Source organism: Lepidochelys kempii, chromosome 3, assembly GCF_965140265.1.
Source record: "Lepidochelys kempii isolate rLepKem1 chromosome 3, rLepKem1.hap2, whole genome shotgun sequence".
NCBI classification, from domain to species: domain Eukaryota; kingdom Metazoa; phylum Chordata; order Testudines; family Cheloniidae; genus Lepidochelys; species Lepidochelys kempii.
This window is the reverse complement of record NC_133258.1, coordinates 91,684,587-91,710,667: the sequence shown is the minus strand read 5'-3', so window position 1 is coordinate 91,710,667 and position 26,081 is coordinate 91,684,587. Positions and strand designations below refer to the sequence as shown.

The 26,081-nt window shown below is 44.1% G+C and overlaps 1 protein-coding gene across 1 annotated transcript in view; it reads left to right on the top strand.

The window, feature by feature from the left end:
- Positions 1-6,970: 6,970 nt before the first annotated feature.
- Positions 6,971-26,081, top strand: part of MAN1A1 (mannosidase alpha class 1A member 1) — a 215,514-nt gene continuing 196,403 nt past the window's right edge. The window contains exon 1 of the mRNA XM_073337170.1: positions 6,971-7,783. Coding sequence (XP_073193271.1) covers positions 7,184-7,783 — 600 coding nt within the window. The 5' untranslated portion in view covers positions 6,971-7,183. The remainder of the gene's footprint in view (positions 7,784-26,081) is intronic.

The window sequence follows — 26,081 nt, the reverse complement described above, 5'->3', positions numbered from 1 at the left end:
TCTAGAAGAGAAGCAATGCCCAGAAACCTGAGTAGCTCAACTTGAGGACATCAAATCAATGCCACAGCAGGGAACAACTGGTTTGCAAGAGCAGATAGAGACCTAAGGGCCAAGTTACAGATGATAGAAAGAATAATGGTGTCTGAGTACAGATTTTCCCTTACAACCTGGGAAGTGAGGGTCATACAGCTTGAACATCAGTGGAACCTATAGTACAAGAAACATCAGGCTGAAGGTCACCAGGCAAACGAGATGGAGAAGGAACTGTTGTGAGAATTGGGCCTACAAATTTATCCTAATTGTGAGCTCACCTGTGACAAGTGAGTGAATGTTTATGAAGTCTCACAACAGCCTGTAACACATGTTAATGGGAAAAGTTACCAGAGGGAGACGGAAAAACTGAATTAGTCCAAACAAAAAGGCCTACTGATTTAACACAAGGACTGTGTTAAGATCTTGCCATGTAAATAAGAAAAGTGTGGGACCAGAACTCAATGAAATCAATGTGTCTGATATTATCCCTAATTGGTGGACAAAATAATGAGGGGATGGACTATACTCATCACTCCCTTTTGGTGTCTTCAACAACAGAGACTCTGAAAGAAAACATTGGCTACTGGAGTGAGCCTTCACCAACATGGCTGTCACCCCCATGGTCTCCTCTGACCTTGAACCTTTGTCATCCTGCTCCTGAGAGATGTCATGACCAGACTGGGCCCGGGAGAAGGACCCATCACCATGACATCCCCACCTCTTCCAGCTCTGGATACCACCTGGGACATGAGACTTTGTCATCCCATTCCCCCCACCCTTCCCATGTCTTCTTTTTCTTTCCTACTTTATTTCTTCTCTTTTCTTATCTCTCCTTTTTCCTCTGTCTAACAAAAATCTGGCTTAGCCAGCTAAGACTATATTTTGCAACACTGCTGTAAGCCTGTGACCAGAAAGGCAGCTAAAAGCAATGCCCTAAACAGCCCAATGCTGGTACAAGTTTGCCAGGTCTTGGAGTGGATAATCAGATCATGAGTTGTGTCTGTGTTTCTCAAGGAGTGTTTGCAAGTGAGCATCAATACCAGAGACAGAAGCTGCATTTTCTGTTTTTTTCTCCCCCCTTTTCTCCCCCCTTTCTTGTTTTGCCTTCTAGGAAACAGGACTGGACTTTAATAACAATAGCAACAACAAAAGTTCCAGCCCATTTCAACTAACTTCTTCTCTTCTCCCCAAAAGGGCAGTTATTACCATCTTTGATACCATCTAAGAGACTGACAGACAAGGTGAGTTTTCCTTCTAAAATCTGTCTCCATCTTAAGGGAAATGGAACAAGGAATATTGTTCAAACAAAAGCCTTATGGAATACTTTACATTTCAAGATCTTTAACTGTTTTTCATCTTTTTAAAAATATTTTTAATGGTGTGTTTGCCATGGTACTAAACAGGCTGTGGTCTCTTTATACCAAACCCTGAACCTTGTTTAAAGCTATTTAATGTGGGACAGTTTCGGGCTCATGTTAACACCTTTGACTCGTTGGGCCCTTTAGTCTATCTTAATTAATACAATACTACCAGTCAACAGAACAAGTTCCAGGAGCTGAAATAGAAAGAACCTGAACAAGCCCTACAGCTCTTGACAGAGGCACTTTGGAAAGGGCAGTCAGACATGATTAATGTGGCTAACGGACACCAGGAACCAGCTGAGACACAAGTTGTTAGGCACTGTGGATGGACACTGTGTACTGGAGCAGAAACTCAGCACCCTGCTGAAGGATCTGAAGTGGCAGCTGCACCTGCAGCAGAAATGAGCAGACAAGCCCGAAGAGCAACTATGGAAGATCCTGGCCAACAGTAAGACCTGGAGGCCAATCCCTCCCAGGCCTGGCAGCTGCTGTCAGGAATGCAGATAAAACGGGAGACTAAGAAAGAACAGAAGGGGCTGATAAAGGAGCAATAACAGAAGCTTCATCTACACTACAGAGTTAGGTCAACATAAGGCAGCTTACATCGATCTAATTTTGTCAGTGTCTGCACTACAATGCTGCTTCTGCCACAGTAAGTGGCCTGCAGGGGTGAAAGTAACTTAAAGGACTTACCGGTACTCCGGAGTCCTTAGGAGGAGTGGGGCCTCAACCGGAAGAGGCATGGCCTCTACCTGAAGAGGCGGTGCCTTTACATCCCCGGGCCCTTTAAATCAAGATTTAAAGGGCCTGGAGCTGGGACTGTGGTAGCAGCAGCTGGGAGCCCCGGGGTCTTTAAATCACTCTAGAGCTACCAGCTGCAGAGACGGCTGGGAGCCCCAGGGCTCGGGGGTGATTTAAAGGGCCTGGGGCTCCAGCTGCAGTAGTGGCAGCCCCTAGCCCTTTAAATCACCGCCGGAGCCCCACTGCTGCTACTCCAGGGCTCAGGTGGCAATTTAAAGGGCTCCGGAGGGTAGTGGCAGTGGGAGCCCTGGGCCCTTTAAATCGCTACCCGAGCCCCGCTGCTGGAGCCCCGGGGTAGCAGTGGCAGCCGGGGGTTCCAGCAGCAATTTAAAGGGCCCGGGGCTCACAGCCTGTCAAGGTTCTTTCCCCACTCTGAACTCTAGGGTACAGATGTGGGGACCTGCATGAAAACCTCCTAAGCTTACTTTTACCAGCTTAGGTTAAAACTTCCCCAAGGTATAAACTATTTTACCCTTTGCCCTTGGACTTCCTCTGCCACCACCAAACTTTATCTGGGTTCCTGAGAAAACGTTGTTTGGAAACATCATTCCCCCAAAATCTTCCCCACCCTTGCACCTCACTTCCTGGGGAAGGTTTGATAAAAATCCTCACCAATTTGCATAGGTGAGCACAGACCCAAACCCTTGGATCTTAGAACAATGAAAAAGCATTCAGTTTTCTTACAAGACGACTTTTAATAGAAGTAAAAAAGAATCACCTCTGTAAAATCAGGATGGTAAATACCTTACAGGGTAATTAGATTCAAAACATAGAGAATCCCTCTAGGCAAAACCTTAAGTTACAAAAAAGAACACAGACATCAATATTCATTCTATTCAGCACAGCTATTTTCTCAGCCATTTAAAGAAATCATAATCTAACACATATCTAGCTAGATTATTTACTAAAAGTTCTAAGACTCCATTCCTGTTCTATCCCCGGCCAAAGCATCACACAGACAGCCAGAGACCCTTTGTTTTTCTCCCTCCTCCCAGCTTTTGAAAGCATTTTGGTCAGGTGCGAGCGAGGTTATCCTAGCTTCTTAACCCTTTACAGGTGAGAGGATTTTTCCTCTGGCCAGGAGGGATTTTAAAGGGGTTTACCCTTCCCTTTATATTTATGACACAGCCGCTGGTACTGCAGTGAAGCCCTGGGCCCTTTAAATTGCCGCCGCAACCCCCGGGGCTCCAGCAGCAGGGCTTGGGTGGTGATTTAAAGGGTCTAGGGCTCCGGTTGCCGCTACCGCCCTGGGTCCTTTAAAACATCCCCAGAACCTACCGGAGTCCTGGGGAAGTGGCAGCAGGGCTCTGGTGGCTATTTAAAGGGCCCGGGGCGGTAAAGACGGCTGGAGCCCAGGCCCTTTAAACTGCCACCTGAGCCCTGCCGCCGCTTCCTCAGGGCTCTGGCAGCAGGGCTCCGGAGGCAATTTAAAGGGCCCGGGGCTCCAGCCACTGCTGGGAGCCCCAGGCCCTTTAAATTGCCGACTGGGGAAGCCGATCCACTCTGGTACGGTGCACGGGCTCTTGTCGGTACGCCGTACTGGGGCGTACCGGCTTACTTTCACCTCTGGTAGCCTGCAGTGTCTGTGTAGACCCTCCATTACTTACATCAGCTGTTGGCTGTCAACCTTGAATGGGGCTGACAGCTGGAGCCCTAGCCCCTCTCCTACCCCACCACCCTTGCCCCAGTGCTGACAGCCCCAGTGCTGACAGCTGTGAGTCCACCACCCAACTGACAGCTGTGGGAGGGAGCAGCTGTGAACTCCACATCTACAGCTGAGGCTGTCAGCCCCAGAGCTGCCAGGCTCCAGCTGTCAATGTCCCACAATGCCCCACTTCAGTCAGTGGAAGCACTCCTGGTAAGGACGCGCACCACTGACTGAAGGAGCAAGTGTGGACATGAACCACCGCTTGAATTACCGCCCCCCTGCACGCTGGAGCCCCGAAACCCCTCCTCCCCAAAAAGGAAAAGCCCTGAGGGGACCCCCAACTGGAGGAGCCCCGGCCTGCCCACCCCAGCTACATCGGGCTGAGCCGCTGCTGCCGCCAGCCCCCCTGATCCACACACACCCCAGCACCAGACTGAGCCTCAGGCCCCCCAAGCGCAGGCTGGCCCCTGCGCTGGCCTGACCCACCAGCCCCGCCAAGCTCCGGGCCGGCCCCAGCACCTGACAGAGCCACTGGCGGCTGGCTCCCCTGAGCACCGCGTCAGCCCCAGCACCGCCAGAGTTGAGCCGTCCTCAGTGCCAGGCTGAGCTGGCAGCCTCCCCAAGCCACCAGACCCCTGCCCCTGATGCCCTCCAATCACAGTTGGGCTGGGCAGAGCCGCCGTCAGCCTCCCTGAGTGCCTGCTCCTCCTGCCCCTGAAGACCTTGTCCCCCACCCCGCCGAGTCACCAGCCCCAGCAGCGCCTGACTGAGCCTCCTCAGTCCGCTGGCCACGGGCTCTCCGCGTCATTCCTCACTCCCCCATCCAGAGAGGAGGGACGCAGCAAGCAGCGGGGACCTTTGGGGGTGGAGTGGAGGAGGTGGTGTGGGTCTCGGAAAAGGGGGGGCACCATGGCCCAGTTGTCCGGCAGCGGGTCAGCAGCAGCACCAGGAAAGGCAAAGCCTTCCCTGGCCTATTATACCCGCCACCCATTGGTGGCTGTACGTCAACTTAAGTCGACTTAATTTTGTAGTGTAGACAAGCCCAGAGTCCAAAGTGGGTGAAACAGGCCAAGACCTCCCAGCTCCAGGAAGAGCTGAATAAGTTCACTGAAAGACTACAGAGGAAGTAAGAGTTTCCTGCAGCTACAGACAGAGAAGGAAGCTGTCAAGACTGATCCCCCCACTCTGGCACTTCAAATGCAGAAGGTGGGGGCCCGCAAGGTTTCTAAAAATTAATACTGGCCACTCCAGGCTTGTATTAAACTCCCAAGGTTACAGCTTTTCTCTGACCTTGGATGGGTAGATGCTGCCACCACCCAAGTGCAAAAACCCCTTTTAGAACCCAGGAAGAAGCACTTGGGAACTCCTTCCTGTGGGGTACCCTCAAGCCCTTTCACCCTCCCCTCCTGGGAAGAGCTGAGAAAGAAAACAAAAGAATTAGCTGCTGTGACCAGCTAATTAAACAACATGTACAAACCTCTTAGGGACACAAAAATCCAATCCTGTTCCTAAAAAAAGGTAAATTGTAGTAAAAACAAAAAGAAAGAAAATACATCTGGAATTTTTAGGTTTTAAAAAAACAATTACAGGGCCTAAGCATCAAGATAGCTTCTTGAGATCCGTCTTAAAGTTTACAAGCAAAACAAAAGCACCTGGGGTTAGCACAAGGAAACAAGGAACGACAGTTTGTGTGTGTGGGGGGGGGGGGGGGGCGCGGAGGGTGAGAAAACCTGGATTTGTGCTGGAAATGGCCCAACTTGATTATCATACACATTGTAAGGAGAGTGATCACTTTAGATAAGCTATTACCAGCAGGAGAGTGGGGTGGGAGGAGGTATTGTTTCATGGTCTCTGTGTATATAATGTCTTCTGCAGTTTCCACGGTATGCATCCGATGAAGTGAGCTGTAGCTCACGAAAGCTTATGCTCAAATAAATTGGTTAGTCTCTAAGGTGCCACAAGTACTCCTTTTCTTTTTACTGTTACAAAAGGATCTGAGTGAGCTCTGTGAGAAAACCCTTGGGGTTTATGAAGACCCAGCCTAAGAGAATTGAACGACTAGAAGGAGAGAAAGCAGCTGTCAAGTGTGGATTGAGCTCAGCATGTCAGGCACAAGACAGCCAAGAAGAGGCAGGACCTCAAACTCCTGAAATGGAATGCTACATTGTGGTCTACCATGTGTGGGTACTATGTGGCAGAAATTGTTTCATTTGTAGAGGAGCTCTTGCTGTGGGTGGGGAAGGGAGTCATCTTTGATACTTAAAAAATGTATAAACTGAAAATGTAATGGTGAAAGCAAAGCTCTGCTTTTTGGAATAGAAGGTGCATGAAAAGTGGTATTAAACCACGAGAAGGCCTGGAAAGCCCAGCTTACTTTTGACTCCGAGTGACGTTCTTGAAAAGACAAAGTTGTTGCACTTTGTATGGCAAAGTACACATTTGTGTTTCTCTCTCTGTATTTATGAATCTGCAATCTCTGCTTTAAGATAATTAATGCTACATCTATGTATATTACGAAACAGTTGTAGCCAGATGCCTCCAGGCTGGAAAGATTTGCAAAACCCTCTAATTTCTTATCAAAGATCATTACTAAAGTATTTAACAATTAAAAAGTCAAGCGGCGGGATGGCTGCCAACCCCTCAGATGACTAATTAATCTGCACTAATCAATAGGGGGTCTATGCTAATGTCGTTTTAACCTTGGCGATCTTCCCTTTTGCGGACGTCAAACGATAAAGAATAAACGCCCACCGCCCACCCAGTCAAACCCCACCGCCAGAGCAAAAAACAAAAGCAGCAGCAGGAAGGGGAAAAAAAAAAGGCAAATTAAAACCAGCTTACACAGATGCGATTAAAGAAACAGTGGGACCCTCACTGAATAGCATTACTCTCATTAATGCCGCGGAGGCTGCTGCCCGCTCGAGCGCCGCCCCAGGCGCCCGGAGCTGTTCGTGTGGACCAGGGTCCCCGCCCTTCGCCTTCCTCCCCAGCCCCGCCCCGTGCGTGTGCGTGTGCCACTCTCACACGCGCGCCCCGCCCCCTTCCCCCGCCAGCCCCGCCCACTCCCCCCGCCCACGCGCTGATTGGCCCGGCGGCGCCGCTCCCCCTGGCTCCGGCAGGCGGAGGCCGGCGCTGCCTGGCAGTTGTTCGCAGGCAGGGCGAGGCGGCGGGCGCGCGCGCGCGTGTGTGAGGGGTCTCGGCGCTCTGTCTCCAGCGGCAGCATGGGCAGCAGCTGACAGGCAGCCGCGCCGCGCCGCGCAGCCGGACCCGCCGGGGAGAGCGGAGCGGAAAAGTTCCTGCCGCCGCTGCCGAGGGGGAACTTTGCGCGGGGCGCTGAGCCATGCCCGCCGTGAGCCTGTTGCCGCTGTTCGGCAGCCCCGCGGGGCCCGGCGCGCTGGGCGGCCCGCTGGGCGGCGGCCCGGGCGGCGGCAGGAAGGCGTCGGGCCCCAGCGCGTTCCGGCTGACGGAGAAGTTCGTGCTGCTGCTGGTGTTCAGCGCCTTCATCACCCTCTGCTTCGGGGCCATCTTCTTCCTGCCCGACTCCTCCAAGCTGCTCAGCGGCGTCTTCTTCCACTCGCCCGCCGCCCTGCAGCAGCCGCCCCCGCCGCCGCCCGGAGGGGAGCAGCGCGCCCCGCCGCCCGGAGCCGGCCCCGCCGCCGGGAGCAGCAGCGCCGGGGAGGCGGCCGCGGAGAACTTGGCCAAGATCCGCGAGGATCACGAGCGGGCTCTGCGCGAGGCCAAGGAGACGCTGCAGAAGCTGCCCGAGGAGATCCGCCGGGACATCCGCCAGGACAAGGAGAAACTTCTCCAGGACAGGCGCGGCGGGAAGGAGGCGGGGGCCGCCGGGCTGCCCAGCCTGCTCTTCCGCAAGCCCGTCGGGGCCGTGGGGCGGGAGCCGGCGGACCCTGACGTCCAGCAGAAACGGGCCAAGATTAAAGAGGTGAGTATCCCCGGCGGCTGGTGTGTGTCCGCCATCGGCCGGGCTCGCCCTGCGCGCCCGGCTCCGCGGGCTGCCTTCCGGCTCACTCGCTACCCCCTTGTTTACCCCGCTCGTTGCCCCTTCCCCTGCGCCTTCTCACTGGCGCGCTTCCCCCAGGTCGCTTATTTCCAACTTGCGGAAGTAAGTTGAGGGGGGGGGGGGTGACGCTGGCTCCGGCTCTGAGAGCAGGAACAGGCAGGCTGATCGGCCTCCGCAGGGCGACACGTTAGCGCCTGGGATCTGCTAGGTGTTTCACGGGGCTTTGTGCAGGTGTTTACACTGGTGGAGTTCAAAATGTAGCGTGGCCGCCCGGGTGTCGGCGAACGCGCGTTCACACTGGAGAGGGAGGGAGGGAGGGAGAACACCACCTCCGCGCAGACAAACTACCGAGACTAGAAGCTCTTCACGATTCTCTCTCTTCCAAACACTCCTCTCCCCGGGGAAGCTCGAGGGCCGGGGCGCGTTAACTCCGAGTTGTAAAGTGTAGTGTTTGACGCTCAGAGAGCCGTACGGCGTGAGGATGGAGTGGCACAGCAAGGCCAGAAGGCTCCTGTGGCGTTTCGGAGCCGCATCTGTGACAGCATCGCCGCTACTCAGTGCTGTGCTAGGAGGTACAAGCGTACTTTACATCTCAGAGCAATTGTCTTTGTATCCCGTTTGTGAGTGTGTGTACATTCATAAGTAAGTGTAGGCTTCTGAGCAAAACTTGGGGAAAGTATGAAACCTAGCATTTATTCTGTGTTCAGCAACAAGTCTTTAAAAGCATTTTACTGACTTGGTTTAGCAATCAGTTTTCCATACGGTGTGAAGACCTCATTATGATGGTCATTGATCTAGTCCTTTGGGTGCACTGGCAATTCCTTATTGTGCAGGTAGATCGTTATGTCAGTTTCTCCTCTCTGTTGAAGTCCCATTTTATTTCTCTTCTGGTTAATTTCCTGTCTCTCTGCAGATATCTCCTCCTGCCCCTTGATCTTTTTCTTGCCCTCATCCCTTATTCTATACTTAAGGAAGCTATTCAGGTATGGCTTTCTACCTTGTGAGGTTTTTTTTCACAGTCTTCAGATATCTTTATTGAAAGGCCATGCACTGCCCTCTGTTACTATATTTCAAATCACTGTACGTTTACTTGGTGAAAACACTGCATTTTCTAGTACAAAAATAAGCAGCTTTCAGCCTGCTGCTACAAACTAACTGTAGCATATTTTGTCAGTTTTTGCTTCCAGGCTTTCAGATGTTATTAACCTCCTCTGTGCTGGTCCTGCTCTTACTATTGTATATTTTGCTAAAGCATACATGTCTTGACTTAATAGATAGGAACTCAAATGACTCATATTTACTGATCATAACAAGACATGGCTCTAAAAAGGATTTAGAGAAAATTAAGTTTGTCAGGCCGAGGAGACAGATGAATTAGGCTCTGCCTGCTGCCCTCATTGGACCCACAGGGCAAACGAACTAATGCACCCAGTTCTGTTTCACTTGCCATTTGTGCTTTGTATCTCATGAACATAGATGATAGACTGATTTACTTCTCTCACTGCACTAGTATTGGGGTACAGTGTGTCCTATATTAATTCTTGCATCTAATATAAAAGGACTGTGTTAGTGGTGGGAAATGTAACTGAAGACTGAACTGCTCTATCTCTTCTGCTGCATTTCACATACATTGCAATACTTCGATTTTCAAATGTTTGTGTTGGAACCTTAGCTAAACTGTATTAATGTGAAATTCTAATCTACAGAGTTAGAAAAAGCTGTTGTTTTATAGCATGTAATAGCGAAATGTATGACCAATAATATACATTTTGCAAACTGCTTAAATTTTTTATTTATTCAGACTGATCCGGTTGTTCAGAAACCTTTAAAAGCTTGAACACCTCAGACTAAACCTCTTTGTAGGGGAACTCACACTTTTCTCCTTTCCTCTTGGGGGGGAAGGGGGAAATGAAAGTTTCCTTGATGGAAAATAATAACAAAATGTTTTTTCATTTAGTTTTTCACTGAAACTAATTAATTATTCTGGGACATTCCAAACAAAATGAAAAATATTCACTCTTGTAAAATTTGCCGTTTTCAACCAGCTCTAGTTCAACACTGATGTTGATCCCTTTGTGGGTCAGTATGACTCCACAAGACAATTTGTTTTCAGCTTACACTTTTAAAAACCTACAAAATTACGTACGAAATGACATTAAAATTGCAAATCAAGCACTTGAAAGTTAGAAACTACAGAATGAAGGTTGCCCTTGCAACCTTAATCTGTGCTCCCAATGTACATTTCCATTATGATGATCTTTAATTATGTGATCACATAATATTTATTTCCTAGCTTCATTCAGTGCGTAGAATGGACAGTGCTCGCTGAACGGCAAGAGCTACTCTGTATTTCTTCTTCTCTTCATTCAATGTGTGCTCCCATACTTAATTTATTACACACCATATAAACCCTGCACTTATTACAGTATTAATTTCCTCATGGGCATTTTTATGTGCTGTTCATAGCAGCATCTGGGGCTTCACAAATTGTCAGTTTATTTTTCCAGCACCCTCGTGAGGTGATCTTGTTTCTGTTTCATTGGTGGAGAACTGAGATGTAGGTTAAGGCCAAATCTTCAATTTTGGGTGCCCAGTGGGAGATGCCTGGAACATGATATTTTTTCAGAGTACTCAGCATTATATGGCACTTCATATATTCAAAGCACAACTCCCGTTGACTTCTGAGCGTACACAGCTGTAGCTGTACTCCTGCAAAGCAGAACCCAGTTATCTCAAATTGGGCACCTGGAAAATGAGGAACACAGAGTGGCTACCTGAGATTGGACTATAAAAAGAAAGGGGAGAGAACCCCATAGTTGTCCATCACTTGGGGGATTCAAGGCACTGGAGCTTTTGAAATCACTGAATGTTGGGTTCTTCAGTCAATGGTGCTGAAGTCTTTGGGAACAGATTAGGTGAGAAACTTGCTTAGAAAAAGATGGGTAAATTGCTGAAAGTAAGTTGGTTGTGGTTTTTTTTTTTTTGGTCTTGGAACTGTTTTTGCTTTTGTTGGCTTGTAATGCTTTTTATTTTAATGGCTTGGTATCACTTAATCCTATGTCATTTTGTTTAATAAACTTGTTTTAGTAAAAAAACAATTCAGTGCTGTGATGCAAATAGGAGTGTTCACCCCCAATTCAAGTAATTAGCAGCGGTTACTGTCTCTCTAAAGGAGCAGCACATTTCTGAGAGTGTTCCAGGAGAGCACTGGATGCTGCAGTGGGAAGTCAATGGGGTAATTTGGGGTTCACTATTTGTAACTTGCAAGGCAAGGTTAGGACTGGCAGGGTCCAGAAGAGTTTGCTGGTAAGAAGAACAAGCTGGTGTGTCAGGCAGTTGTCACACAGCTAGTAATAGCAAAACTCTCACTGAGGCAGCGACACAGTAGCAGTTCTGGGAACCTCAGACAGGGGGTGTGGGGCTGGGGGTATGGTGCACAATCATATGTTTAAAGACTATCATAATGGATACGCACAAGGGGGCTAACATAAGATTGCACAGTACATATGAACATAAAAGTGTGAAAAATCACAGTGACAAGATGGGTGAGGGGGCAGTATCTTCTATTGGACCAACTTCTGTTGATGAGAGAAACAAGCTTTTGAGCTGACATAGAACTGTTCTTCCAGGCTGGGAAGTGTACTTGGAGTGTCGCAGCTAAATAGGAGGTGGAATGCATTATTTAGCATAAGTAGTCCACCTTGAATGGTCCCTTGAAATGTGTTAAGTGTAATAGTGAAGCCTGCTTATTTTTAAACTCCACTCTGAAGTGAGGAAAATTGAGACCTGGATTGCTGCATTGCTTTATTAGGGTGGAGTTCCATTCAGATGTGCAAAACCTCTTGGAAGGTAGTGTTTTACATTCAGTGGCAGATGTGAGATGCTGCATTCCTAAGTATTCTCCCCCAACTCCTATTCAGAGGAAGGAGAGGTGGAAAACGCCACCAGTTATTGAAGCCTTTATGCTCTCCAAGCCTGAGGGAGTGAAGAAAGGGCTGCTGTTGTAAGACAGTGAAATGGCTTTGTCTGCCAAACTGTTTCACTGCAAATAAAAGTAACGCTATACTTGTTCGAAGGCCACAACTTCCTTGGAATCTTCACACTGGTAAGCCCATGTGGATATAAACTGATGGCTTGTTGTTCTCCTTCTGTCTTGAGTAAGGTCATGAGAATATGTTGCTTAAGTCTTTCTTTTTTAATTACTTCACATTAATAGGTTGACTAGTCTGAGGGCATGTCTTCACTAGCAATGCTAAAGCGCTCCTGCGGCAGTACTTTAATGTGGCTGTGTAGTTGTGGCACCAGTGCTGGGGGAGAGCTTTTCCCAGCGCTGTGTAAAAACAAAACAAAAAATCCGCCCCCACGGGGCGAGTAGCTACCAGTGCTGGAAGCGCGGCTTGCAGCACTGGTGCCCTGTCTACACTGCCACTTTACAGTACTGAAACTCGTAGCGCTCGGCGGCGTGTATGTGTTTTTCACACCCCTGAGTGAGAAAATTGCAGCACTGTAAAGTGGCAGTGTAGACAAGCCTGAGGCAACTTGTTTTCTCCTGGCCTTGCACATTGAAGAAAATGTAACTTCACGATGCAGGGATCAGATCTTTATTTTGTCTTGTGCAACAACTTGATACTTTACTAGTAAGTAAATAATGGGATCTATTCCCCTTTCTGCTTATGTTGTAAATACAAGGTTTAATTAGGATTACTGTAGGTATAAGGATTTCTTCTAATCTATGTTACAAACATCTCTATCCCCCATTTCTAGCACTTGATACTTTTCTGTTCCTCCATACAGTGGTGGTGCATTGATGAAACTTCTCCTTTGACACTTCTGTGTGCATGTGACTGTACATTTGTACAGTTGGTTGGTGTGGTGGGTTTTTGTTTCAATCACAAAAGCATGGTCTGTTCCTTAAAGATCTTACATTTAAAAAATATAAGACAAAGGGAAGAGAATGGGAATGGACATGCAGTGAAGTAGTCAGATGGTGATTATTGGTCATATGCGGCTGATAAATTAAAAAATATAGAATCTTGTAGTACTTCACAACCTTATAATCATCCAGATTCTTGATTGGTCCTTCTTTGAGCAGGGGGTTGGACTAGATGACCTCCTGAGGTCCCTTCCAACCCTGATCTCTGATTCAGTTTCTCATACTTCACAGTAGAAGTGAGTCCTTATTGACTACTCTCTGTGTGGGGGAACGGGGGAGTTGTTTTTGCACACACCCCACATTGTACTTGGACGACTACACTTAAATTTTTTTCCCTCTAGTATTTGTATCTTAGGGTTTTATACTGCTACTGTAGATAGGGGCAATGTTTATTTTTAAGATACAGGTATATGAAAGGCACAATTAAAATTGTTTTTTCCATTTTCCCAATGTCTTCCATCAAACTACAACTCTTGATCAATGAAACTTAACTAATCTTTCTATCAGATCATTCCTGGGATAAGGGTGATTCCTACTTGTTCAGGTATTGACCACATCAAAACCTGTTCAGTTTCAAAACTGAACATAAAGTTATTTAGTCTGGAAAAGTCAGATTTGAAGCATTCACCTACTGACTCTTGAATTGTAACGCAACATCTGAAAAACCTGCTTAGTCAATTGTAACATTCAACTTTTTTCTGTAGCCATCTTTTTCAAACATCTCGCACTTGTTTATGGATGATTAAGTGCAAGACTAGCTTGATTGCCTGAATGGCACTTCAGAGTTATGGGAGAGCAAAAAGGTCTGAATGCTGTCTGTAAATGCCCCCCTTCCTCCCACCCCCCCCCCCCACAGAAATTGCCACAAAGATGCCTTGTCTGAGTTTCTTAAGCTTACCACCACCACCGACTTCTTGGTAAAGACTAAACATAAATTTGAACTAGAAAGGATGAGGTTTGTTTTTGATTGCTGGTGTTTTTGCTTTTTGTTTTGGTGAAAATTACATAAGGCTAGGAGGAGTAAGGTTTAGAATGGAATGTTTTCTGTGTTTTGGCTAAGATTATGAACTCCTAGTGGTAACTTTGTTTTAATGTTCACTTAGCCTGTGGCATCCATGCAGCATGAGGAAAAAGAGTAAATCATAATGTTAGTTGATGCAGTCGGTAATAACGTGGTTGTGTGTGCACACTGAATGCAGAATAGCAGAACTTAAAGATTGATAGATTTATTTTGAAATCCACTACTTAAGTTGCAAATAGATCTGGTATGTGAGAAATTGACAGGATGGGCTTCAGTGGATGCTGGGTGTGAAAGAAGGTAACTGCATCTTCTATGAAAACCTGCTCACTGCTACTCAGAATTTCGGACGCAGCATTTCTTATGCAAGATAGTTAACTTCATTAGAAGCACTTGTATTGTGTGGATGATACTTTTTAAAAAAGCCTTGGAAAAAAAACTGCTGTGAAGTTTGGTAAACTGTTCTTGGGAAGATTGGGGTGTTGGTTCTCACCTCACCTCCCCACCCCCCCACCATGAGGAAAAGCTGTAATAAAGCAAAAGACCCACAAATTTTATTTTAAGTGTATAAAATATACCTTAGCATATAATGTTTAGAGAGCTCTAATGGATGAGTAATTTTATATTTATATTTTAAAGTGTTGATTTGCTCATCTTAGGCTACAAACTAAAAGCAGTTCCTGAATTTGGCTTTTATTATGGCGAACACTATCGTATACCGTGGAGTAGCTAACTATATTGTAATATGCTACCTCTTTCTTTGTCGATAAATTGTAGTTTAAGATAGGATGACAGTAATTTTTAAGAAAATGCACTTAAGCTAGTTATCCAAAAATTCCTATTGCCTTATTGCTCAAGAAGTGACAGCACAGTAATGCTATAATGTGCCTTGAGGAAATTGGCCACCTCTTTAGTAATAGTTTACTCTTCTTGCTTATTCTGGGGCTGTAAGCTTGTGGAGAGGAATTTCATAGGTAGGCTTGAAAATAGAATAATGTGTGAAGTACCAGTTTTTCAACATGTTGGATTCTTCCTTTATTATGTGTGTGTCGGGGAGGGGGGGTTTGGTGTGAGAGAGAGAGAAAGATATTTAAAGAAAATGTGTGTATTTCAGGGCAGTGTATTTGTAATGTTTTTCCTTCTGATATACTAAATTCAGCTTTGCATAGGTGTTATGAAAATGATCAGGTCAGGCATAAAATGGGAATTAACTGAAATAGCTTAATAGCAAAAAGTATTCCAGAAGGTGTTTCAATTATAATAAAATACTTGGCAGCTTTTCTCAAAGTACTCTGTGAAGGTGAAGTACTGCTTTTCTCCAATGGGGAAACTGAATTCAAGGTGGCTCACTGGAGGTCACACAGTGGGTCAGTGGTAGAGAATTGCACTCAGTTATCGACTACTAATCTTCTGCCTTGTGCTCTAAATTATGCCTTGTGCAGTATCTTTAATTGTTATCAGGCTGAGTAGGTCCTTCTCAGCGAAGTAGTCTCACTGAGGTCCGTGTCGATTAAGCTTTTGGAATCTGGCCCCAACTTAAGATAGCTATTGGCAGTAGTTACGGTGATGGGTGTCCACTGCAAAGGTGAGCAACTCTGAGACTTGCTCTTAAAAGTATATGCTGGCCAATAGGTCCAAATAGTTAAATTATCCTTTAAAGTAGAGTATTGTGTAATCAGTGCTCTAATTAGGGGAGGTAGGAGGCTCCACCTTCTTTCAACATCTTTCTCTTCCCCTCCCCCCCCATCTCTTCAGTTTGAGTTCTGCTGTAACCAAGAACCACTTCCATTGGTCTAATTAGTTTGTACAGGAAATTGATATATTTGAGGGTCTTAGCAAATATACTGCATTTTATTAGCTGGTGGTGAAGAAGATATGGGTATTGCTCATTCTGATGCTTTTAATTTTTAAAGCCTTTGCCAGCATGTTAACAGCAGGTTCTGTGCTCCATCCAGTTATAGTCTCTTACTTATTAGAGTTAAGCAGTTAAGCACACACAGCACTTGAGGGAATGCTGCTTGTGTTCCTAAATTTGCCCTAAAGTATCTATCTTTTAAATTATTTAAGAAATACAGCAAGTGAATGAAGTCTGCCTAAAAATTTCTTAAATCTCTCAACATAGGACTCTAATAAGAAATAGCACAAGAAGCAAAAGAGGCAGGATAAATAAGAAAATGTTGAAGGGCCAGAAGGTTGTACAAAGGGTTAGATGATGATTTAGAACATCATTTAACCATTTAACCAAGACTGACTTGCTTTTCAAAACAAAAGATTTCAGAAGAATCAACTTTTCCTCTGAAAGTGGATGGAGAAGTTACAATTTGGAAAGAACCTGTTTCTGCGTAGTTCTCAGTCACATGGGGATATCTATCTTCTGTCTTTATTTACTACAAGTTATTGTGTCTGTATCTATTGACAGAATTAAAGTGGAGAGGAAGAAGGTAAAAGGAAAATCATTGTCTTGTACTCATCCTCTTCTTTCACTCTTTTCTTGTCTTATCTGCTTGGTATGTGTCCCATGTCCAGGGATGCCTTTACTGTTCAGCAACATGGAACTTGTCTCTGATATCAAACCTCTGTAGTCTTTGATTTCAGCATTGTTTAAAATGTAGCAAGAAGAGGTCTTGCATTAGATAAATATAACTCGTTTCTTGAATTAATGGCTGGCAGCATTTAATTGTTCTCTTCAAAGGAAAAAACAGTTCAGTAGTTGCAGGCTTCTGATACACACTTAGCAGATGACATAATACAAAGGACTCCTATGCCTTTAAATTCCTTCCTGTTTAGCTTTCCTTCAAAGAAATAGCCGGTGTGAGAGAATGCCTAAGTTTTTTTTTTTTGTTTGTTTTTGTTTTTTTAGATTGGGGTGGCGGAGAATATTGCTTTGGAAAATTGCACTGGTTAAGGAGTTAGTATTTCTACAATTGACTAAAATGCGCACAGATGCAGGTCCATTCTTTCTAGCTCACCGTTTTCTGTCACTGCTTTTCAGCCCTAGCATTAGTAATTGTGCCGACTGGTTCTCTAAAATACAGTTTTGCTAGTACTGCTGGAAACCTGCTGCTCATTACTGTGGTTGTAGTTCTCCACCCATCTGTGATTCTGAGAATTGCAGTCCAAATTTTGTGTTGGACCTAGGTAATGGTTTTAAAATACTTAAACCAAAACTAAAGGAGTGGAAGTAGATACAAATTATTTACGTCTATAATTATTTTGAGCTCCTGTAACAGAAACCCTAACTGCTGTTCAGACATTAGTGGAGATTGGACCTCTGTGCTGGAATGTGATAATACTTTCTTACTGTATTGAAGTGGTTCTTTTGACAAGCTTGTCAAAATTGTGGATGTCTGAACACAAACTGTATACCAACTAATATTTGCATAACTAGCCATGACCCTGGCAGACCAGGTGCTAGCTCATGTCAAAGCTACTGGGACTCACTGAACACTGACAGATGCATAGCTGGAAACCAGTGTGGCTCTCCTGTGTTAGTATTGTTAAAATAGCTATTAGACTTGTAGAAAAAGTTTAATCTTTAGACTTTGATACGTGCAGCATCCTACAAGCATTTCATAATCTTACATAGGGTAGGTCTTCACTACCAGCGTGGAAGTGCTGCCGTACAGAGCTTTAATGTGGCTGTGTAGTTGTGGCACCAGCGCTGGGAGAGCTCTCTGCAGCCCCCACGAGGGGAGTAGCTACTAGTGCTGGGAGCACGGCTCCCAGTACTGGTGCACTGTCTACACTGCCATGTTACAGCGCTGAAACTTGCATCGCTCAGGGGGGTGTTTTCCCACACCCATAAGTTGGAAAGTTTCAGGACTGTAAAGTGGCAGTGTAGACAAGGCCTTACTTTATTACATGGGATATGGATATATCATTTAGGTTTGTTCTGTAACTAAAAATGTTTGCTAAGACTGTAAACCCCCACAGTCAGGACATAAGCATTACCGAGTGTGAAATATTAGTTTACCACAAGAAGTGTCATCTTCTCTCCAAAAGAAGGCCTATAGACTACAGACAAACCTTTGTGGAACAGCAGTGGACAAAAGATTTTATTGATTCCGTCCCCCCACGCCCATGAAGGAGGCTCTGTGCACAAGCCCTTGTCCCATCATAGCTTAAATGCTGGGGGGAAGGGAATAAAAATGCTCATTAAGGAGAAATTATCACTATGCTGCTTGGAATTTGGAGAGGGCAATATTTCTAAGCATAAACATACTTAGCTTGGGTTAGCCCTAAAGGACATAGAGCTTGCACATCACAGAAGCTTCTATTACTTTTTGAAACCTAAGACTGTGACTCATTCGAGTGTGTGTTTTCCGCCTTTAACCTTGGAATAAAGAAAGTTATTTACTAGTTAATAAATCTGCAGTTTGTTACAGTTTTGGCTAAAAGCATTTTTTTTCTCCACAAGAGCTGTAGTACAATTGACCTGGGCTTAGTGACTTGTTCTTTAGGACTGTGAGTAAGATGAATATTGTGATTTTGTGTGTGCATGAGGGACTATCACAAAAGCAGGCTTGCCTGAGTGGCAAGATAGACTGGAGTGCTCAAAGGGACTGTCTGTGACTACACCTTAAGGCTGTTATAATGCTTGAGGAGTTCACACTTGATTGGTGGAATCTAATTTTAGAACACAACCAGCTTTGGGTTTGTAACAGTCTGTGGTGAGGTTGGCAAACATGTTTGTGAGCCACTCCAGACAGCTTGACACAGCCTGTAAAGGCTTGGGTCAGGTCTACGCTACAGACCTATGTCAGTGTAACTGTCACTCGGGGTGTGACAAATCCACACCCTTGAGTGGTGTACTAATAACAGCGTAACCCCTAATGCAGACAGCACTTCATTGACAGGAGAGCTTCTCCCATGGATGTAGCTACTCTCAGGCAGGTGGATAACTATGTCGACAGTGTAGTAGCATCTTGACGAAAGCGCTGCAGCGGCACAGCTGCACCACTTCAGCTACGCTGCTGTAGTGCTGCACATGAAGACAAGCCCTTAGACTGAGCACAGCTGTTGATTCGGAAACCTGTGTACAGGATTAGTGGAGCCACAAAGGGAATCTATTTGTAAATGTATATAACTTCATCGGGGGTTACATGACAGCACAAATCAGAAAACTGCATTTCAGAGAATTACCTCAGAAAAAGTTTGAAAGTCCCTGCTCGTTCAGGTCCTTCAATAATTATTGGAGCAACAAAGTCAGGTACGATGAGGCGTTAATCCTACCATCCATTCTTGAGTATGTTGAAATCGTCCCTTTAAAAAAAAAAGGGGGGGGGGGAATTGATACCAATATGTTCTCAATTTTGAATAGCAATGGCAGATTTTAAATTCATTAGATGGCCCTCCAGACAAACCCAGGGCACTGGGAAGGAAAACAAAGCAAATCTGCACCACAACTTGATGAGTCTACAGATACTGCTGGACTGGGAGCAACTACTGCTTTTATTTTGTACTTGAAATGTTTAACTTAATTGTGCAGGTAAGCATGCTCACCACTAAATTTATTTAAAAAAAAAGATGGTTCTACAGTTCGAACAGTTTGTGCTTAACTTAAAACAAAAAGCCTGTGAAAGTAGTCTGTATTGATGCATGCATGCATGCATATAATCAGTGTTTCTTTTATCACCTCACCTACTTCTTAATTTTTCATTTTACCATAAATTAGACTATTGTCTTATCAGGGCAGGACTTCCTTGTTCCTTCTATAGTACCTGGCACAAGAGTCAGAAATTAATGGAATTATAATGGGGTGAGAACTTACTTCAAAGAATCAGCTGTTTGTTTGTGTCTCCAGTAAACATATGAAAATGCTGACAGAATCTATTGACCAAATTCTGTATGAAAACATTTAATTTGCCAACTGTGTACCACTTCTGGCTATAAGTATTAAACAAGTATCTGGACAAAAGCTGTGAGGTATAAAAAGTAGCAACTCTTCAAGGATCTACATGTCCACGTGAAACTCCTTTTCCTTGCAGTGGCTGTGAATAAAAACAAAACATAAATCACTTACAACTGGATAATTTGATTGTTTTGCAGGTATGAAATTAAGAATATAGAAATTGACATACTATAAGATTAAGCTCATATTTATGATGATAAAACAGCACTTTCAATTGGTTTCCTTGAAATGAATTTGGAATGGCAGTTCTAATTTATTACTCTTCATATACATGTATATGGTTATAAATTTAATTTCTTTAATCAAATAAAATCAGCAAAGACTTGTTACAAAGAGGACGGTGATCAATTCTCTGTACCCACTGAAGTAGCACAAGAAGTATTGGTTTTAATCAACAACAAGGGGGATTTAGGTTAGATATTAGGAAAAGCTTTCTAACTATAAGGGTAACTAAGCTCTGGAGTAGGCTTCCAGTGGATGTTGTGGAATTCCCATCATTGGAGGTTTTAAGAACAGGTTTGACAAACACCTGACAGGGATGGTCTAGGTTTACTTGGTTTTATCTTGGCACAGAGCCTGAACCTGCAGACTTTGAGGTCCCTTCCAGCCCTACATTTCTGTGATTGTATGATATAGTGTCACTCAATCTATTATACCTCAAATACAAAACCTCTTCACCTGCAAATACTGTTGAATTAAAAATAAGGCTTCAGGCTTTGAATATACTTAATTTTAATATTTGACAATTTTCTGCCTTTTCTGACTGAGATTTGCAATACTTTATCAATATTTCAGACACTGAATTTAGTAATTGTTTCTGGTTACATCAGATATAGAAGAAATATAGATGTAGACATTACACTGCAGAGTTGACTTTGCATTTGATCTGTCAATATTCTGCAGATCTTTAAGGATTTCTAAAAGTGAGACTGTCCTCTTGTGCGGTGGTTTTTTGGTTTTGTTTTTTATGTTAAGTCCTGAAACTTTTAAAAATCCCAACTTGTTTCATCTTAGAAATATTAAATCCAGTTTGATCTTCCTATTCTTGCTTCTGGAAGACTCTGTGGGCGAGGGTGTGTGTGTGTGTGTTGTGCTTGCCATCTTTTCAGTGTTCAAACTTCAACAAGACAAAAGCTTCACTTAAAACACTAGTCCACTAAACATATCAAACACATGAAACAGAAAATAGGATGACAAGGAATCTCTTCTGTTACCAAGCATTCATTGCCATGGTTCATGTCACTTTACTAATTCTCCAGTCATAGTAGATGGAACCTGAATTCCTAATTAAAAAACAAGCAAGAAATGCAATAAAAACCGTTTGGGCCTTCTTTAAACGTCATAAAGAAGCAGAAAAAGCACACAAATCTTTCTTTCTAGGCCACTCTAAAACCTACTTCAAATGGACAATGTGTATTACTGATGAATAAAAGCTAATACAGGTGAGTTGCATCATACGCACATTTAACTTACGCAAATTCAACTATATGCGCTCGGCAAAAAAAAAAGGGAAAATAAGATACCTGTAAATAGTGCGGGTGACTCTGCCCCCCATTCCACTCAATAAGTGTATGCCTGGAGTGAGCGTGAGATGGGAGACATGAATCTGCTGTTCCTTCAGTCGCTCTCAGTTCCTGCATGCCTCTCATAGTGTGAGCATCTCGCCTCACTGAGCGTGATTCTAGTGTTTAAAGATACTGTACGTATTTTTCATACAACATGGCCCTTAAACACAAGCCAACTACTTCATCTGGTGCACAACCGAAGAGAAAGCAATCTGTTCCAATGCTGGAGGAAAAACTGGCTTGTTGGACTTATTGAGAGACAGTATGTCGATCTCCAATGTGGCATGTAAATATGGCCACAACGAATCTCGCATCCGTGCCATCAAGATGTGAGAGAGAAATTCATCAAGCTGTGGCATCAAGTGCTCCAATAACTAAGGTGATGAGCCAGGTGCATGATAAGACTTTAGTGAAGACTGAAAAGGCATTAAACTTATGGCTGGAAGACATGAACCGTAAACGTGTGCCTATCGATGGCAACACGTTGCGAGAAAAGGCTCTTAGCCTCGATGTGCTGTTCAAACCTCCTGCCGAAGAGGGACAACCTTCTGATGAGAAGGAATTCAAAGCCAGCCAAGGTTGGCTTAATAGTTTTAGGAACCACATCAGTCTCAAAAACATGCAGACTACTGGTGAAGCTGCATCTGCCAATGAAGAGGCAGCAGAAGTGTACCCAAACAATTAAAGAAAATCATAGAAGAAAAGGGCTATCTTCCGGAACAAGTTTTTAATGCTGACGAGACTGGGCTCTTATGGAAAAAAAAAAAATGCCCAACTGCACTCACACTTCAAAATCAGAAAGACAAGCCCCTGGCTTCAAAGCAGCTAAGACCATGTGACTGTGTTTTGCACAATGCGGCTGGGCATTTAATAAAGCCAGGCTTGCTCTACAGGGCTGCAAATCTCCATGCCCTAAAAGGCAAGAACAAAAATCTCTTGACTGTGTTCTGGCAATCAAATAAGGGCTTGGGTGATGGCAACATTATTTCTGGATTGGTTCCACAAGTCTTTCATTCCAGAGGTCAAAGGGTACCTCGAAGAGAAAGGACTTGACTTGAAAGTGTTGTTGATTGTAGACCATGCTCCTGGCCACCCTGCAGCACTCCGGTTTGCACATAACGACGTTGAAGTCGTCTTTCTCCCACCCCTCACCCCCGATACCTCCTCCAACCTCTCGACCAAGGCGTGACTCGCTGTTTCACGGCCACGTGCACGAGGCTTACATTCTCATAGATATGTAGGGCTATGGATGCTAATCCCAATCTTAAAGTAATAGAGTGTTGGAAGTCCTTCAACATTGCCAATTGTATCACTTATATTAAACAGGCAATGGATGCAATCAAGCCTGAAACAGTCAATGCATGTTGGCGAAACCTATGGAAAGAATGTGTGAATGATTTCAAGGGTTTCCTGACCCATTGACAAAAGTGAAATGCATTGTTCAGGTGGCCAGGCAAGTGGGTGGTGATGGCTTCATTGACATCCTTGAGGAAGAAATTGAAGAATTAATTGCGAGCCATAGAAAAACATTGACTAATGAAGAGTTAGAGGAACTGATAAAATCGTCTACAGATGACAATGACGACGAACAGGAAGAGCCAGCAAGTTGGAATCTATATAAATTTGCTGAAGTGTTCCAAGCAGCGAAACGCTTGAATGATTTTAATTTCTGAATACCATGCCTCTGTGGAACAAAGCCTCAAAATCACAAGTCGTATTACAGACAATTTGAGACCATATCAAGAAATGTTTGAGCAGCTCAACAGACAACATCAACGGTTGCCGAGTACCATGTTTTTCAAGGAAAAACGAGCTGCAGATGAGCCTATGCAATCAACTTCCGAACTGAACCAGAGCCAACCACTTAATCTACGACTCACTCTCCGTCACCTCCATCTCCTGGATCGACATCAAGCCCTGACAACCCCCTGTAATTAAAAATACAATACGGTAAAATTATATTTTGGATATGTACTCTTTAGTATATACTATACATTACACATTTATACATTACTGTACAGGGTTGTATACACAAAACCATGTATAGTATACTGTACTTTATGGTCTTTAAGGGATTTTCAAGGGTCATTTTGACTATACATGATTTTCGCCTTACTTTAGAACCTAACTCCCGTGTAAGATGCAGCTCCACTGAACAAGCACTTCCTCTTTGCGTCTGGGTAACTTAATTTTAAAGTGTAATACTAGAGTTCATAGGTGTGGCCTTACTGCAAAACAAATTTAAAATAATCATGAGGGGTCTTAAGCCTTCTAAATTCTTCCCAGGCACGCAGTCAGTTGTAACTACTCAACCACTTCTACAGCGTAGCATTGCTAACTTGTATTATGCTAGTATATTGCATTGGCTTTCTTTTCTTTATTCCTATTGTATCCATTAATATAACAAATGGATTCCTTTGTCTGTCTCCAGAGTTCTGATCTTCCTAAAAATGATTACTATAAGCCTACACCTATACAAAGTTACCAAAATCATTCAGGTTGGCTGTATCTGAAGACTCTTCTCCCCCCACCCCCCACCTTTAACTTTCCTAGTGTTCAACTCACTAGTTTAAATTATATACAATCTAAGTAGTCTTATAAATATTATAGTGGTAACACAGATTGTACCCAGAAGCTTGCTTTCTTCCATTGCAAGGGTTTTGGCACACAGTTTGTTCTACTGTCTTAAAACTTATCCCTGATGTGAAAGGGTCAGTAGTGAAATAGTGAAAATATGCACTTCAAAGGTGGTGGTAAAAAAAATAAAATAAAAAATGAACTCCCTGTACAAGATTTACCAGGGCAAAGATACTTCCCCACATCAAAATAAACCATCTGTCCCCCAAACTAACCTTGGCAATTCACCCTAAAATCTAAGCAATCGTTGCTCTGTTACACAAGGGTGGAAATTAATTCTGCCTGTGAAGAACACTTTTGCCACCAGTCTTCTCCCCCTTCTGCCCCTTCAAAAAGATCTGTGAGCACAAGCACCTTCATCCTTCATGGAAGGGTTAGTGGGAGGAAGAGGCTTGCCAGTCATCAGGCCCCAAGCCATTTAAGACCATATGGATCAAAATCAATTGGATCCCAGTGTAGACTATAGAGCACTTACGTAATGTGGGTGTGGTTTTTTTTTTTTTTTGCTTGAAGCATTCATTGCTCATGCAGCAAGCGCTTGTTTCTCTAGGAGTTTACTGCAGAAGTTGGGTAGATGCCAAGTTACTTCATAGCTTAAATGATAGCCTATGCTATCTGTAAAAACTTGTTCTGTGCTGAGAAGTAGGTTAAAGATCTTTCTCTCCCAGGAAAGCTTAGTGTGGGGTTAATGGACCACCAACAGAACTTTGAGCAAGGAGTTGGACCACTTATTTTTAGTATCAACAAGACCATGTCTGGTAATGCTCCTGCAATGAATTTAGAGTGGTGTCTTGAAAGCTTCTTGTTGTGAAATCTCACTTTTTAAATTTAACTAGATGGGCATCAACAGCAAAAGAGAGTAGATAGATAGATAGATAGATAGATATAAAAAATAACCATATCTACACAAAACAAATGAAGTAAAAATTACTCCAGAAAGACTATTTTCTTTCAGAGAATAGAAATCAGGTTAAGAGAACTCTCTTGTTAAAATTGGTTTGAAAACCACTAGACTACAAATATTTTAAGTGAGTTTTCAGAGTATCTTTTCAGATAATTGTAGTGTTAGTGTAAACTTGTTTCTCTATTTTGTTGACAGCATTCAGAAATTTCAGATCAAGTCAGACTTTGACTTTAGTCCCTTTCACCTTTCTCTGCTTTTTTTTTTTTTTTCAAGCTATCCTTCATTTAGACTCAGCCCCCTTTCCTTCTAGCCTTATTTCAGCACTTTATTCTATTGGTGGCGATCTACTCTGGTTATTACCTCTTAGAATTAAGGGTACACACATTGACACCTTTCCAATGCTAACATTCAGAGTCCAGTGTTCTAACTTAAGTTTTTAAGTGTAGACCTTTCTTCCTGTAAATGATTCTTCCTGCCCATTAACAAATATGTGGCAGTTGCTGTAGAGTAGCCATGGAGATAGTCAGAGACATAGTAACTTTAAGCTGTTACATAAATCAAATGAAAATATCTTTAGATCAGTAAAAGACCATTTATTTTCACAACATTCCTCATGGTGTCCCTGTTTTATGAGTAGGGTTAGTCTCTGTTTGCCAGAAGCTAGGGAATAGGCGATGGGATGGATTACTTGATGATTACCTGTTCTGTTCATTCTCTCTGGAGCACCTGGCATTGGCCACTGTCAGAAGACAGGATACTGGGCTAGATGGACCTTTGGTCTGACCCAGTATGGCTGTTCTTATGTAGAGAGCTGAGGTGCAGAGATCTAAGGTCAAAAGTATCCACTAATTTTTGGTGCCCAATTTGAGATCCCTAGAACCTGATTATTCTCCTCCCCGCACCCCACCCCACCCGAATATCTAGCATTCTGTAGCACTTTATATGTTCAAAGCACAGCTCCTGTTGACTCGAGTTGCAGCTGTGAGTACTTGGCACTCCTGCAGATCAGACCCAGGGCCTCAAGTCAGATGCCCAGAAAATAAGGAATGATTAGAGACCACCTGTGGAAAAAATGGGTTAAAGGAACTTGCCTAGCATTACATACAAACTCTGTGGCTAACGCAGGGATAGACTGCAGTTCTCCAGGGCAGCGTTCAGCTGCCTTAACTATGGAATCATCCTTTCTCTTCCTGTAGTCTCTTGCCTCACTCACTCCATGCTATACAAGTTCCACAATATATGAGGCAAAGGA